The following is a 15,832-nucleotide window of genomic DNA, read 5'->3' as shown; positions in this document are numbered from 1 at the left end:
TTGTTTGCAATGTCTACTCGCATATTTCAGATCAGATTTGGGCTCAAACATGTGCGGATGTATTTGAACAAGAAAAAGAAGTGAAATCCTAATACTACTGTTTGTTTATATGGCCTCCGCAGCCGGCACAAGTCTGCTAACCAATCACAACAGAGTGGGCTCATCAGGAAGGGGGGGGGGGGGCTTTAAGAGACAGGAGCTAAAACAGCCTGTTTCAGACAGAGGCTGAACTGAGGGGCTGCATAAAGGGCCAGTATAAGATAAATGAGGAGTTTTTGAACTATATATCATGCAAAGATATTTCAGTCAAGCCCCAGAATATATAGACCTGAAAATGTGAATGATACGTCCCATTTGACTGATACTGCTTTGTGATCACTGCTGTGTTAGGTCACTTAGTGTAAAAGAAATAAAACTTCCCATGTGTCCTACAAAACCTAGAAATTTGCTATTTAGTTTTCTATTACTAGAAAATTAAAAACTTGCAAAATGTGAGAATTCTTTAGTAATTCTCTAAAAAAAAAGTATTACATTGAGAAGAACGTACAGTGTTAGAGGGTCATCCATTCAAACCATGTAATACAAACCTTGAAAATACCTTCGACGATAAGAAGAAAAGAATCTACTGAAAAGTGTGGACAAGCAGGTTTGATGAGGAAAGCAACAACTAGCGTTTTTCTAAGCCTATGTGTCTTTTGCCTTCAGGTACATCCACGCCCTCTACCTGGGTGCCCAGAGCCGTTGGCACAGCAACGGTCCCCGCCGCCATTTCCACTGGCAGCTGATGTTTGAGAGCGCTGACATCACCATGCTCCGCCTGCTGGAGGCCTTCCTGAAGTCTGCGCCGCAGCTCGTCCTCCAGCTGAGCATCATGATCCACGGAAACACGGTCCTCCCCCTGCAAGGTGAGAGAGCCGCAGCTCCTCCTTCACGGTGAAAAATTGTGACACAAACAAGAAAAATACTTTGTAACATTTGATTTCCTCGTTTCTCAGATGAACTGAAGGAATTCAAGGAAAATTCTGGTTATTAAAAGTTGGGTTTTATTCTCATAGTTTTGGCCATCATCCCAATCCAATCCTGCAAATGACAGAATAGGTTGTTGGTCCATGCACGCTACAGAACAACACATATATTTCTGTTTAATAATTATTTAGGCAAAAAAACAATTTAGGTTTGGGAAAAGATCGTAGTTTGGGTTAAAAAATCTACTTTGTTATGGTTAGGGTACCTTTGTAGTTATATATACAGACAAGAAGAAGACTAGACTAGATAGTTATTTTATTAGACTTCATTGTTTCTGCAGAGAGAGTAAGGTTTAATGATGGGTGTGTGTGTGTGTGTGTGTGTGTGTGTGTGTGTGTTGAAGACAGATATCAGTAGGACAGTCTATGCTTTATTCATGCACCTGTTACAAGAAGCAGATTGGTCTTTGATGAATAAAACAAAACATACAGTACGTTTTCTCTCTCTCTCTCTTTCTCTCTCTCTCAGACTCACACACACACACACACACATATACTATACACACTCTCAGCGTTCACACATACACACCTGGCAGCACAGAAGTTAAGTGTCAGACACATATTTAAATTTTACAAAACATATAGTAGAGGGACAGACTCATGAAACACACATAAATATACACAGGAGCAACAGAAAAGCTCACAGACTAAGTGATTCACACATTTGAATATCTTTAAACACACACATCTGTACTCTTAATGTGATATCTCACCTTTTACTCTAACCTCAACATAAAATTTCACTGCTACTTAATTCTCTTTCTATCACAAACAATAAAAAGCAACTGATTCTTATATCATTATAGAAATATTTGATGAAACCCTTTATATGAGGTTATATGAATTGCCTTCTTATGTCTTTCCTCATCATAAGTGTTTATTTATTCATTTAATTATATACTTTTTAACTCAATATTTTTTGTCTTTCATTTCACTAATTTTTTATATTTTATATTTTTACTATATTTTCAAATAGGTTATCAGCACTCTAGTATTGTTTTGTGCACATATTCTGAACTTGGTGTAATATGTACTGTTATTTTTTTTTGAAAAGTTTTGTAAAAACAAAACAAAAACAAACCTTAATCTAGATCTAATTCTAGCCTTTAACCATTAAACCCAGTCTTAAACCTGGACTGGAAAGAGTGTCCTCACTCTCATAAATTAAAACTTAAAGTTCTCACAAAGATACAAGTACCACACACACACACACACACACACACACACACACACACACACACACACACACACACACACACACACACACACACACATATTTCTGTCTATTTTGGTTACCACCATCTGCTCATAAGCATTCATGTTTTTAAATGTGTGCACTTACACAGACTCTCTCACACAGCCTCAATTATATTAGTGCTGATTAGGCTCATTGATTATTCTGTTAGTGAATCAATCAATTAATTCAACTATCAACATTGCCAATTAGTCTTCCAAGTCATCTGTTCAGTACAAATCCCAAACATTTGCTAGTTCCAGTTTCCCAAATGTGAGGATTTGCTGGGTTTTCAAAGCATAAGCACGAGTTTCTTTCTACCCACAATCCCCCTGAGGAAGGAAAAGCCTGAGGAAGCCAAAAAACAGTATATCCAGGACTGAATGAAGAAACTGATTTCAGTACAATTTTTGTTATATTGTATGTTTGTCTGTTTTCCCCCTTGAGTCAATAACCATGTCTGCCCTTGTTTTCTGCCTCAGATTTTTTGTTTTTTGAGGGTTTTATGTTTTTGAGTTTGTTAAAATCTTGAAAGTAATCTCCTGCTGACACTTATTACCTCACACCTGTTATCACAATTACCCAATTAGGACACACCCTTGAATGAATGTATAAAAGGGTCCGGCTTAGGTATTGTCTTTTCATTTGAAACCCTGATGAAGACTTATCAAGGTCTAAATTGGGTGGTCTGAAGTGAGGTTTGAGTGCCTGATGTTTGCTCTTTTGCACGTTTGAAGATTTCAGCCCTTTGTCTTCAACAGCACCAGCGTTTTTTGAGTGCATCTCAAGATTTAACAACTGAGCACACCACTATCTTTTTGGACTCATTTAAAAAAGTCTTTAAAAGACAGAAACCCCCTGGAACACATGGTGTTATTTTAACACTGTCAGATTCCAACAGTGACCATTTTTAATTAAGGGAAAAAAATGTTTCAACAAAAGAATTTAAATGTCCAGAGAAACTTCTTCATTGTCCCTTCATTATGGATGCAATGTGTTGGAGAAATTTCTACCAAATATGTTGAATATTTTCTCCATTTGGGGTTAACACCTGGAGCCTCAAGGACATCAACATCATGACACAGCACAGGTGTATTTCACCATACTTTGCCACAGCTAAGAGTTTACTGATTATACAGATGGACAACAGTGGATTGTTCTGCATTTTTTGGACTTTTTAGAATCAGTCACAATTGATTGAATTAACCACATCCACTAATTTTGATCAGTGAGGTCACTACAAACTTTTTACAACCAATTAGTGGTTGTGAAAGTTCAACTCTTGAACTTGGAAACATTGGTTGAGAAAAGGCTGTTCTGGAGCTTTTAATCACATCACATAATCATGATCAACAGATGGAGTTTCAACAGTTGTCATGAAATTGTAGATTTACATTTTTTCTAAGCACTTCAAGGACTTCCTGTCCATGTTGGTTTAAAAGCTGAGGTTCACTTAATGTGTATTCTTGATCTTGGAAACAGCAGTTAACAAAACAAATATGTCCACAAGGTCCATTCAGCATAAGGAGAGTGTTTGATACTCAAAAGATACCATCTATAATTCATTACTGAGTAAAAATTCTCTTTCTGATAAATCATGTTAAGCTCTTAAACCTAAGTCTTTACAAGCTTATGCTGAGCAGCCAAACATTGTTGTTTGAATTCTACTAGAGATACTGAAGTTTCTAAAGATGCCAAAGTTGCTAGACTGAATTTTGGTGAACTGTCAAACATGTCTTCGATTTGAATATTCCACCAAGTGTAAACATCATATAGATTCAGTAAGGAGCTGGAACAAGCTGATAATAAGAATACATATATATATAGTCAGATATTGTGGATTAATATGATTTTTCAAACCTTGAAGCTACTTAAGGAGAAATAAAAGGGAAAACTGGTTTGTGAAGTGTTTAAGTTTGGAGAGACATCAGCAAAACAATTACCAGCTCCTCCTTATATATCACCTTTCTATGTTGACGGGAATGTGTTAAGTTGGAAATATGTAGAAACTTTCTGCATCCAGCTTCATCCACAAACCAGCATCACTCCTAACAAAGACAAATGCTAACATTTTCAGAGACTTATTTGGCTTTACTAAAGGTCAAATAGCATCATTCTCACCTGGACAAACAACGTTACGGGACGAAACCCCGGAGAGCTTCAATGAGTAGTTCAGAACTTACCTAGTGAGAAATTACCACTTAACATCTTCCCACACAGGCCACATACATTTTCCCTAATCAAGTCAGTTGGAACAGTTGCACCCACTGACATTTTTTTGTTTTGACAGTGACAAGATGAATCCAACAGAAGATATTTCAATCACAACAATGGCGTCATCCTCCGTGGTGACGAGTTCACTTTAGGCAACATCAGAGGAAGTCAGGCAGTTGCTTTCATCTCACTCAGCCACAAGTCATCCAACATGAGTTTTTCTTAATTTAAAGCAGGTTGACATTCATTTTTGTTAGGTAAGACTGGCCAAGCATCAAGTAAAATAAATACACAAAAGTTACAGAAGAAAAAGGACATAATAGAAGAAGCAAGTATAGAACAAAATCTAAAAGCTAAAAGTTTGCTTCTGATATCAGTCATACATCAATTCGTAGCAGCCGGGGGAGCTGCTGTTTGAGTCCAGACTATAAAAATCCTCTTCTAGTATTTATCTGGTGAAGACATCAAAAAATGTTCTCTTTTCTTATTGTGGATTAAATAATCACTTTAGGCAGTAAATGATTGGCAGCTCTCTCTCTATCCAACATAAACCTTCTCTACACCTGACTGGACAAACACATCCTTCACTGGGCTGTCACTGATTTTAGCTTTTGAACAAAAAACCTGGAAAATAAAAATGGTTAAGCTCATCTGGATAAACAGCTGGCTTGTTCACAACTTGTCGGATCATCTGACTGCCCTTGTTTCTTGACCCATTGGACCTATTTTTAGCAATGTCATGGCCGTACCATCTGTTGCAGGACTTCTTGTTCTTCTGAAGATAGTTCTTTATGGCGCCGGCTGTGTGTTTAGGGTCGTTGTCATGCTGCGGAATAAATTTGGGGCCAATCAGACGCCTCCCTGATGGTATTGCATTATGGATAAGAATCTAAGCATCTAAATGCCTAAAACTTTTGCACAGTGCTGTAGATTCCACAAAAGTGTAAAACCTAGTTACTAGGTTTCATAGACATTGATGGGTAATTTCTTTGAGAAGGAAAACTTTATAATAATAATACTTTATAAGGTCCGGACGGGGTGCAAAGGTAGAAAAAGAAGAGAATAAGGGATTCAGCTCATATCAATTGTCAAAACTAGAGCTTAACCTTTTAACATCCACCGGGTCGCCGGTGACCCGCTTAAGCCAGTTGTAAGTGGTAGCATCACACAGTAATGAGTAAAAGCAATTGGTACAATTTTGCCAATTGGAGATGTTTGGAGAGGTTCGGGGACACCAGTGACACCACAAACTAAAAACTCCCTAGCTCCCATAAGGTTAGGCCTAGAGGTCTGGAATATTATGCAGGTTGACAAGATGTAGAAGGTTTAGGGTGTTATGCATAGTTCTGGCATAAAGCATGCCCTAATTATTGTTATTCAAATATGACTCATTATAGACGAGGACCTAAAACACTTTTTTGAGCCTCATTTGAACTGATGTAGTTTTGTTTGTGTTTTAGCCACATGCTAAACAAACACAGAAACTAGAAGATGTCACTTGTCAAATGAATCCTAATACATGCATCATGGCCTTAAAGTTCTTCTGTTTTTCCATTTGGGTATGCCAAATAGGCAAAAATTCTATAAAAAGGGTGGATGTTAAGGAGTTAAAACTACTTTGTACAAAACAAAAGTTTTTTTTCAAAAAAGTCCAAATTCAAAAGTTTGAGTTTGAGCATTGATATATGAGAAAAGTTATTAAAATGCCATCCAATAAAAGGGAGTTTCAAGAAAGGATTTTATGAAAGAAGTTGATCTTTGAGAAAGTTTACTGATAAAATAAAGCTGGTCTGCACTGCAGTATCGAGCTGCAGTGAGACTGCTGATTGGGCAGATCCAGACTGAAACAAGATGTCACGTTAACCCTTAAGAATGCAAAGAGACACTTTTGTTATTTGACTTTATCAATCTTGAATTAATTTAATTAATTTTACTTTTGGTTGTGTAAATATCTAAATCAAATATGTCTCCACATGAGAACAATATTCTAGTTCTCCCTTCTTTCATAAAAAAAAAAAATCAAAATTACATTAAAATGCAAAGCCAGTTCAGCTCTTTCTCTGCTCAAATTTTAATGCCCTCTCAGTAAGATTCATGGCTAATTTGAGACAAGACTGCATGATTAACACACATGAATGTTTAATGTGTTAAACTGCGCTCTGGGCGGCTTGCTGCGGGCTTCACTGTTACGTGTGTGGGCTAATGATCGTTTGACTTAACTAGAAACTGGTTCGGGTCCATTTGAATCTGAAGGAAAACATACATTATTTAGTGTGTTCGTAGGTAATGGTCTACTTTGATTTACTTTGCTGCTTATCAACATTTCTCACTAGTTAGCCTTTGTAAAGGTGATATATGAACTATATTAATAGTCCATTCGTTTACCTTGAGACATTTTGCCATCTGCTGGTTGCTCAGAAAGACCGCAAATCATAAGTCACTCTCCAATAGTTTGATTTATATCGTTCAGCTCGTCAAACACTTTGGTCCACAGCACAATATCTTGACAAATATTTGGTATTGGTCATTAAATTTAATGTAGACATTTAAATTTGATACATGAGGAGGAACCCAAAAATTCTCAGAAGCCACCAATAGCATAGTTATCAGATTTGCTCCTAGGCTTACAGCTTAAACTTAAACTGAGATTGAAAGGTAGAAGATTCGTCACTGTTGAATCACAGGCGCATGCACTTGGACAGTGTATTGCATCTGAAGGATTTGAGGGGGATTTGAAACTTAACTACTGAATGATTTCTAATGATAGTTTTGTTTTTTTTTTCTTAACAATTCCTGGAATTTTCCCCTCATATTTATGAGACCATTACTGAACATGTCTCTGTCAGCTGTTCTGGGCCATTGGGTAAAACCAAAAGGCAACAAAACTGAATTTAGCAGTCCTTGTTTTTGCAATACAAAATATCACATTTGGGATGTTCACAGTTATCACAGTTAATTAGACAAATACTCTATTTTGGTTTTTGAAATGTTATTATCAGGGTGTTATTTTTCATGTTCCTGCATAGAACATGCAAGAACATGAACTCTTACTATCTCTCTTTTTCTTTACATCTTTTGCTAGTAATCTGCCTCTCTTTTATTTACTCCCTTTCCCACCTTCATTGCCCAAATATCTATCTGTTACCCTTCTGTCCCCTCTTATTTTTCTCTCCTCATGTGTTTCTCCAGGTCTCTCAGCCTCGGCCTCCCTGGTCTCTCTGGCCTGGATGATCGCCTCCTACCAGAAGGTTCTGCGAGACTCCCGCGACGACAAGCTGCCCATGTCCTACAAGGCCGTGATCGCCCAGATGCTGTGGCACTTCTTCACCATCGGGGCGAGGACCGTGGCTTTCGCCCTCTTCGCCTCCGTCTTCCAGCTCTACTTTGGCATATTCATCGTCAGCCACTGGTGCGACATATGTAACCTGACGCAAAAAAGTCAATTCTCAAAATAAGACACCTAACATTTGACGCTTAGAAAATGATTAATTATGACATATTGTTTACTAATAGTTATTAGTAGAAAACTCTGAGTCCTAGAACAGAAGGTAAATTATTCAAGCAGAGCCTTTAGAAAGTGATACAACAATGTATTTTCTGCACAATGTTTTATAAATAGCTTTCTTAAAGGCAGAATGAGGAGGATTTGTTGGTTGTGGTTTGTAAACACAACATTAAAAGTTGGCCCATCCTCACCGGCTCGACATTGGAAGCATTATGCTGCAGTGCATCGCTATGTCGCTACATTTTTATGGAGTCCTGCCCTCACAACATGCGCGCTGTTATTAGCTGGTGGCTACACACCCACTGCCTAAAGGTTGACGCCCAGAAATGTCCTGAACACAGCAAAATAATAAGAAAATACAGGCAGAAGACAGAGCGTCTGTAGATGCATACACCACCACACACACTTGGGTCATGGGTGATGCAAAATCTAAAAGCTACTTCCTCTGGAGAGAGTGAATCAGCAAATATCAGGTCAATCTCCTCATTAGATTTTGATATTTCTTAAGTACCAGTGAAGATTGTGGCCTGATGGTGGCACTAGAGGAAAGTCCTTAGGAATCATCCTCTTGGGATTATGAATATCATTCGCTCTGGACCAAACCACTTGACAGATAACACCATTTATATGCAAAAATACCTTACCAGGACTTATGAGGCCTCTTTGATTATTTGAAAAGTATATTCAAGAATACACATGATGTTCAGTCGGGTTAATAGAGTACTCCACTGATTTAGCATTGCACTCTATTAATATTGTCTGTCCCGAGATGGACAGTTTTGTTTTTCTTTTTAAACTATTCAAATCTATGCAGCAGAACCTGAGATGTTCGCTTTTTTATTGCATGAATTCTTCTGCCCTGTCAAAACATGGTGCCTACATTTCCCACAATGCAAATGCTGACAGTTCGGTCAGAGATTTGGGTATGTTATGCTATTAGCGGCTAATGTAGCCTGGAGCTACTAGCCTCAAGCAGAGATGAGGAGCAGGGTATATAGGTCTGTTAACCTCAATTCTTTCTAACCCCAAACCCCCATTTTTTTCATTTTCAAACTTGTAGTCTTCAGTCCCAACCAATACTGACTCAAGTGACATAATTTGAGACAGTTTCTCAGATTTCACACAGCTCCCTCTGGAGCATCATACAACTTTTTTCACATACACAGTAGTATTCCCCAATGCCTCGAAACACACTTTGATGTGGAAAATTGGTGTCCACCTCCAATTCCTCCTTTCACTGCCCCAACTTTGCACTGACAACTATAGCTCTCTTTTGTTTCTTTGATAAGGTGGTGTCATTGTCCAATGTTGTTTTTTGTAGTAGGAGAATGTGTAGCTGTAGTAATGATATGAATTACAGTAGTAATTGTGTAGAAATTTTAAAAATGGATGTTGATATTATTGGAAAATGGGTGTTCCCAATTAGAAAGCAGAAATGCCTAGCCATTATTGTCAAGTCTTTTTAAAGTTGTACATCGAAGTCATCAGATTATTCTTACTAGCCGTCATCACAATGTTCACAGCTGTGTTATTTATTGTCTTTCAGGTGTATCATGACCTTCTGGATCATCCAAGGTGAGACTGACTTCTGTATGTCCAAGTGGGAGGAGATTATCTACAACATGGTGGTGGGCATTATCTACATCTTCTGCTGGTTCAATGTCAAGGAGGGCCCCAGCCGTTTCCGCATGACCGTCTACTACTCTGTGACACTGGCTGAGAATGTGGCACTGACAGCCGCCTGGTACACCTACCGCGGCCAGCTCACCTCTGACTCCTACGCCCTGGTGGTGGTGTGCTTGGTGGCCTGCAGTTTTGCCCTGGGAACCTTCTTCATGTTGGTGTACTACTGCTGGCTGCACCCGGATGGGCCTGTTCTGGGCTCACAGTGGGGAGGATGTGTGGATGAGGGTGTGGTGGGTGCAGGAGGCGTGGTGGGAGTGATTGATGCTTGCCTCACCCCATCCCAAGGGTCCCAAACGGACATGGTCATTACCAGCCCTCCCAGGACTCTCCCCAGGACTAAAGACACGGGGGAGCCCGTCCCTGGGGAGCGAGACAGGGACAGGGAGAGGGACAGGGACAGCTGCCTGCCTGTCTTCCAGGTACGTCCCTCCCCTTCCTCCTCTCCAGCACTCCTTCACAGGACCTCCTCCTCATGCCGTGCACAGGAGGGCCCTGTGATCCGGATCGACCTCCCCAGAAAGCGATATCCAGCCTGGGATGCCCACTTTATCGATCGGCGCCTGCGCAAGACCATCCTTGTTCTGGAGTCCTCTTCAGTCATCAGCCCCAGGATACAGTACAGGAGTAGCATGATGGGCAGCAAAGAGGTATTAGAATATGAAACAACTGTCTAAGGCAACAGAGGCTCTTAAACTTTGAAATGCAGTCTGGGACCAAGGCACAGCCTGAGATCAGTTCTCATCCCTGGACTCCTTATGCCAGGAGAAGCATGGAAAGGAGACATGAAGTGTCAGGCAACTCTTTTAAAGGAAAGAGTTTATCAAAACTTGATTGTAAAATGTGAAGCGCAATCTGGGACCAAGGCTCTCCCCTTAGGACACAGTTCGGGAGTTAGTAGCATGACTGAGCCGTGGGAAGTTAATGGAGTAACACTGAACCGGGATAATCTTCATCTTTTCTAAATGCTTGGAGGTGAGAAATTTAATCTCCCATCCTGGGACCAAGGAGTGTTAGATTTAGTTTCCTCCTGCATGGCCAGTACAAGAAGTAAAAGGATTTCAGAGTAATGAAATTGTGGAGATTGAGATAATTGAGAAAGAGTCTGCTGCATGAACTTGAGCCTCGGACCCTGGAGACCCAACAGACACTTAACAGGGAACGTTTAGAGACTGCTTGCTAAAGTTTGCGCAGGATATGTGATCATTTTGGTTCTGGAGCAAAATCAGACACTGACAGAAAATGGGGACATACTACCCAATTAATATCACTGTGGTGATTTGCAGATCAAAAGCAAAAGACATTTAGATGTTTAGGTCAAAACTGGGCCAAATTATGTTGAAAGGTGATGTCTTTTTTTTTTTTAAATCTATTTTTTTTGTGGGTTTTTTTTTTTTTAAATCTAGGTTATGTATAGCTGTTGTTTCAGCAGCACTTACATTTGTATATTTCACTGTGAAGCAAGACATAACTACAGGATGAAATGTATTCACTAAAACGTGAATAAAACAATGCCCATTTATGACATAGACGTGTCACTTTTTAACCAAATTTAGCCCAGTTTTAACCAAGATGATTAGACTTCTTTTAATCCTCCAAATCACCAATTCACTGCTAACTGGGTATGCTTCATATTGTAAGAAATGCAATGAGTTTGAAGAAGACAAATATAGTAAGAAGCCTTTTTTTTTCTTGTTTAAGCAAGAATTGATAGAAGTAAACATTTTTCAGGTTTGTCCCATCATGCTTCCAAAAGGTTGCATGTCCCTCACAACCTTCAGTAACCATCCTCTAAGCATTCTGTCAGTGGTGTCTGAAGACAAATATAGTCTCATACATTGGGCTCCAATCTCATGAGGACAGAAGGACCCTCCTAATGTAGGCTCACAACAGATGGTATATGAAATGTAGGCCTGAGCTACAAGTGATAACAGTCATCCATCCATATGTGATACAAAAGCAGCCATCGCACAAGTCTCACTGTTTACATCACAGCTGAAAGGACCTGTTTGGAAAAATCAGTTAGGACTGGACGTAAGGATGTAAAGTGGACGACTTTTGCAATGGCTACCACCATATGGCATGCAGTAACTCACCACAAACAGGCCTGTGATGTACAGTTGAATAAATACAGATGTCAGATATAAGCTATTATAATAAGCTGTAGTTAGGTAATGAATGAATTTTGGGTGAAGAAGATTCATTAACTCGTAAGAGTCTAAATGTCGTCCAGAGTCGTCCACTTTTCTTGGAATACATAACATGTAGGAGTATGAAGGGTATCATGAGCAACCTCATTACGCTATGAAAACAATTTCCAGTGTTTGTTTTTGGGGAGAACAGTAGCTGAAGAGAAGTGTCTTTTAATCAACAGGCTGCAAAGAATTATAGAAGGGTTTGTTCAAATGTGAAAACCCTTCAACACATCGGGTAAGCAGTTAATGCAAGTAACAAAAGATATGCTCAAAGCAAATTGATAACAAAAAGAACTGCAAAGTAATGATGTTTTTTGTAGGCTAGCTATTTAGAAATAGATGCTGTCTCATGTTACAAATAGAATGTGGACAAGGGTTGAACTTTTTTAAAGGCAGTGTTGTTTACAAAATGAAACCATGTACAGGCCTTTGATTCAAAATAGATTTTGGTAGATTTAGGTTTGGGTTGATAAATGACATCATCACTGACTGGTGGGAAAAGATGAAATTGTAAGACTTGATGAGAAATCCTTGTGCTGAAGCAAGGAGCTACAACTAAAACAAATTCAGTGGAACTGAGCAGTAACCAATTTCAGAGGTTGAAGTTTAAAACTCACGAGTGTGAGTGACTGTTACTTTTAATTAGAAGCAGCTGGATGCTGAGAAAGTCAAGCATGGTCAGCAACAGTACCTGAAGGAAGAACAGTTAAAAAAACACTTGCATCAAAGCTAACTTATGTCCTCTCTCATATTACACAACAGATTTCTCTTTGACAGGCTCTCTTTGAAGTTCTTTTCAAAGACATTTTTCTTTAGGGTTAGACTGTGCATTTATGGTGATCTGATTTGTTACAAAGTCAGAGTTCTTAAAGTCCATCCCAGAGGGTGGCAGAGGGTGTTAGCATTTTTATCAATGCTACTAGTCAAATACACTTAAAAGCCTTTATCTAAAAATATTACTTTTACTATGTGATCCTAATGCATCTCAAAAAACATGGTCATCAAAACACTTTTGAAGATGCATTTAAGATACTGTATGGTGACAAAGGCTCCCAGTTCATGTAGTTTACCTGGTTTGGTAAAATTAAAGCTGTAACAGAAAGATTTTATGTTACAACCCAACAAGTATTTAGAACACACCAATGTTCAGAAGGTCACCAAGTCAGGGTTGACTGACACAAGCACAAAAAACTAAATTATGGCACAGTAGAGCCCATATTGAACTGCTATGAACTTGTGTCAAAGATATTTAGATTCTAGTTTTTACAAAACAGACAAGTGGCAGTTCTGAATGACTAAAGATGACATCTCAACTTTAATTTTCAAACTTGGTGCAGCCTGTTGTATTAACATCTACATTTTACATTTTACATTTGTATGTGTAAAAACTGAGAATGTCTACTTAACAACAAGTGTTTCATCCAGAGAAAGCTGTTGAACATGTATGAAGCAGTTCACCATCTCCACCCTCATGGACAATAAGAAAATATTTACCGTAGATTGGAGCGGTGTACTGTTTATTTTTGGGGATAGTAAAGTCTTGTTGCAGTATCCAGTGCTGCTTTAATAGTCACCTTTATGCTGATGTTGCATGTGTATATGTTGAGGTGTGAAGGGACTCCCAGGGGTACTATTCCCAAGCTTGTGTACTTAAGACCAATGGGTAGAGCAAGTCACTAAGAGTGGCTTATATACTTGCTTTTGAACAATGGGTTTACATAGATAAGTGGCTGTAATGCAAGCAGCATTGTCGCCTCCGTACTTTGTGTCTACCAAGAGGATTAAAAAGTATATCCATAAAGGGGCAGATCAGGGTCAAATTAAACCAGTTTGACAACAGAATAAAAACATTCAACATTCGAGGGTGTTGCCCAATGTTGAGATCAAGATAGAAAAAGTGGCAGAAATGTCATATAAATGTGAGTAATTGCGGACAAGTTCTCTTAGTTTTATTGTTCGAAACTTTCCACCATTGTTGTTGTTTCTGTTCTCTGCTGCTGACCTTACTTCACTGCCCGTACTGTTCATGTGTCTAATTGCATCTTGTGGATGAGTTACGTTCATTTTTTTGACAACGTGAACAATCAAAGCTCTGAAGGATCACAGGATCGGACTCATATGTGTTGTTAAAAGCAAGCACATAAGCGCTCTGAACCTAACAAATTGTGGTTGTATTCCTTAATGATGACACCCAAAGGAAAAATTTCCACATAAACTCACTTTGGATGTATGTTTGTCTCCTCTACAGAGAAGCTGTCATTTTAACTTCGGTGGGTCGTGATGGGAAAATCTAAAATCAGGAATACCAATTGACCATCAATATTGGTAATAATTTGGTAATAATACAGTTTTATTATCCCAACAGTGTTGTGTCTTACCTGAATTTGTGGATGTTGGTACAGTCACGGCAATGTTTATGGTGCTGAAAACAACAACTCTATATCAACCATGATCATGTCATGTTAAACATGATAGGCTAATGTACAGATGATGCATACTTCAACCACCCAATCATGGGCTGAGGGCGAGGCTTCGCTTTCTCTGATTGGGTAATGAACCAATCCTTTGTTGTCGAGGTAAAATAACAGTTGTGGTGCGCTGATTATATATCAACTTGAACAAAAACATGTTAAAAAGTGAACAGTGAGTTAAAAAAAAAAAAAAAAAAAAACTCAAATCATCTTTTATTAATTGATGCAAGTATTTATGTTTATTTATTTTTGTATTTGTTTTATATCTATTTATCTATTGTTTACTCACTCGGTGGCCATGTCTTTGGTATGACTCTTATATTAAGATGTAAAAACTGAAAATAGATTTTTTTTTTACTCATTCTATATATCTGTATATACCAGAGTGGCGCTATACTAGGAAGTGTGTGTATGAGTGTGTGTGCTTTGGTTTGTATGTATTGTATGTATAGTATGTATGTATGTAAGGATGTGCTGTAAGTTTTTTTGATAATGCTGCTTAAACATCCTCTGAGTGAACGAGCAGAAAAATAAACCAGTGGTGAAAATATCTATGATGATGTTAAAAAAGAACTCAACAAGCTGTGCTGATAGCTGTAGATGGGAACAATACTGTAGTAAACATGGCTGAACAGCCGTCAAAATAAACTCCCTGGGTGTGTCTGTGTCTTCTTTTATGGCAACAGATGTAGAAAGTAATTTATTTACTCGTATAGTATACTTTGGTACAATTTTTATGGTAATTGTACTTGCATATGTCCAACGTGAAGCTTTATTTCACTACATTTGAGAGTATTGTATTTTTTATGTCAAAGCTTTAATCACTAGTTACTTCACTGATTCTATTTTTGCATAGTTATGTGCTAAACTCAAAATATATCATCCAATGCTATATATTAAATTACTTTAAAGTAGGCTATGTAATAGTACAGTCATAGACTGTAAAAAATATGGACGTAGTCACGGTGACGTCACCCATTGGTTTGCGAACTGCCATTCTGAAGCCTCGGGTACTGTAGCGATTTGACCATTACCATCTTGGATTTGGCCGTTGCCAAGTTTGATTTTTGGAGCCAGAAGTGTCCATATTTAAACGAGAGGGTGGAGCTGAGCATAGTGCTAGCTGCTAGCATGGTTAGCATGGTGCATTTACAATCTATGGGTAACAGTGATAAAACTAATGCTAATGCTAATTTTTGCTGGTGAAAAACAGGCCTAAAACCGTTAAAACAAAATGTATTCACTGGAAAAACTGATCATCCGACTTATTGATGGGTCTTTTATTACAACCAAACGCTGAATCGCCATGGTAACGACTTGTCAATCACAACGAAGCCACACCCTAAAGCATACCCTGCTTTATTGTCAAATTTAAATTAAATGGGACCATAATTTACAAAATGAAAATCATGCTGTATTGAAGAAGACTTTAAACTAGCGATTGAGACCATAAACTCATTAGGAAACAGTTTACTGAGGTAGTAAATCAAGAAAGAAGTAGGGTC

At 38.4% G+C, this 15,832-nt stretch overlaps 1 protein-coding gene across 1 annotated transcript; it reads left to right on the top strand.

The window, feature by feature from the left end:
- The first annotated feature begins 706 nt into the window (after positions 1–706).
- Positions 707–14,949, top strand: xkr7b (XK, Kell blood group complex subunit-related family, member 7b). The gene is made up of 3 exons (XM_067593314.1): positions 707–905; positions 7,663–7,882; positions 9,525–14,949. The coding sequence occupies exons 1-3, from the start codon at positions 785–787 to the stop codon at positions 10,336–10,338; spliced, it is 1,155 nt and encodes a 384-aa protein (XP_067449415.1). The 5' UTR covers positions 707–784; the 3' UTR covers positions 10,339–14,949.
- Positions 14,950–15,832: the final 883 nt, after the last annotated feature.

This window comes from Thunnus thynnus, chromosome 6 (assembly GCF_963924715.1).
Source record: "Thunnus thynnus chromosome 6, fThuThy2.1, whole genome shotgun sequence".
Taxonomy (NCBI): Eukaryota; Metazoa; Chordata; class Actinopteri; order Scombriformes; family Scombridae; genus Thunnus; species Thunnus thynnus.
Note: the sequence above shows the minus strand (reverse complement) of the source record. Positions and strands in the feature narration are given on the sequence as shown.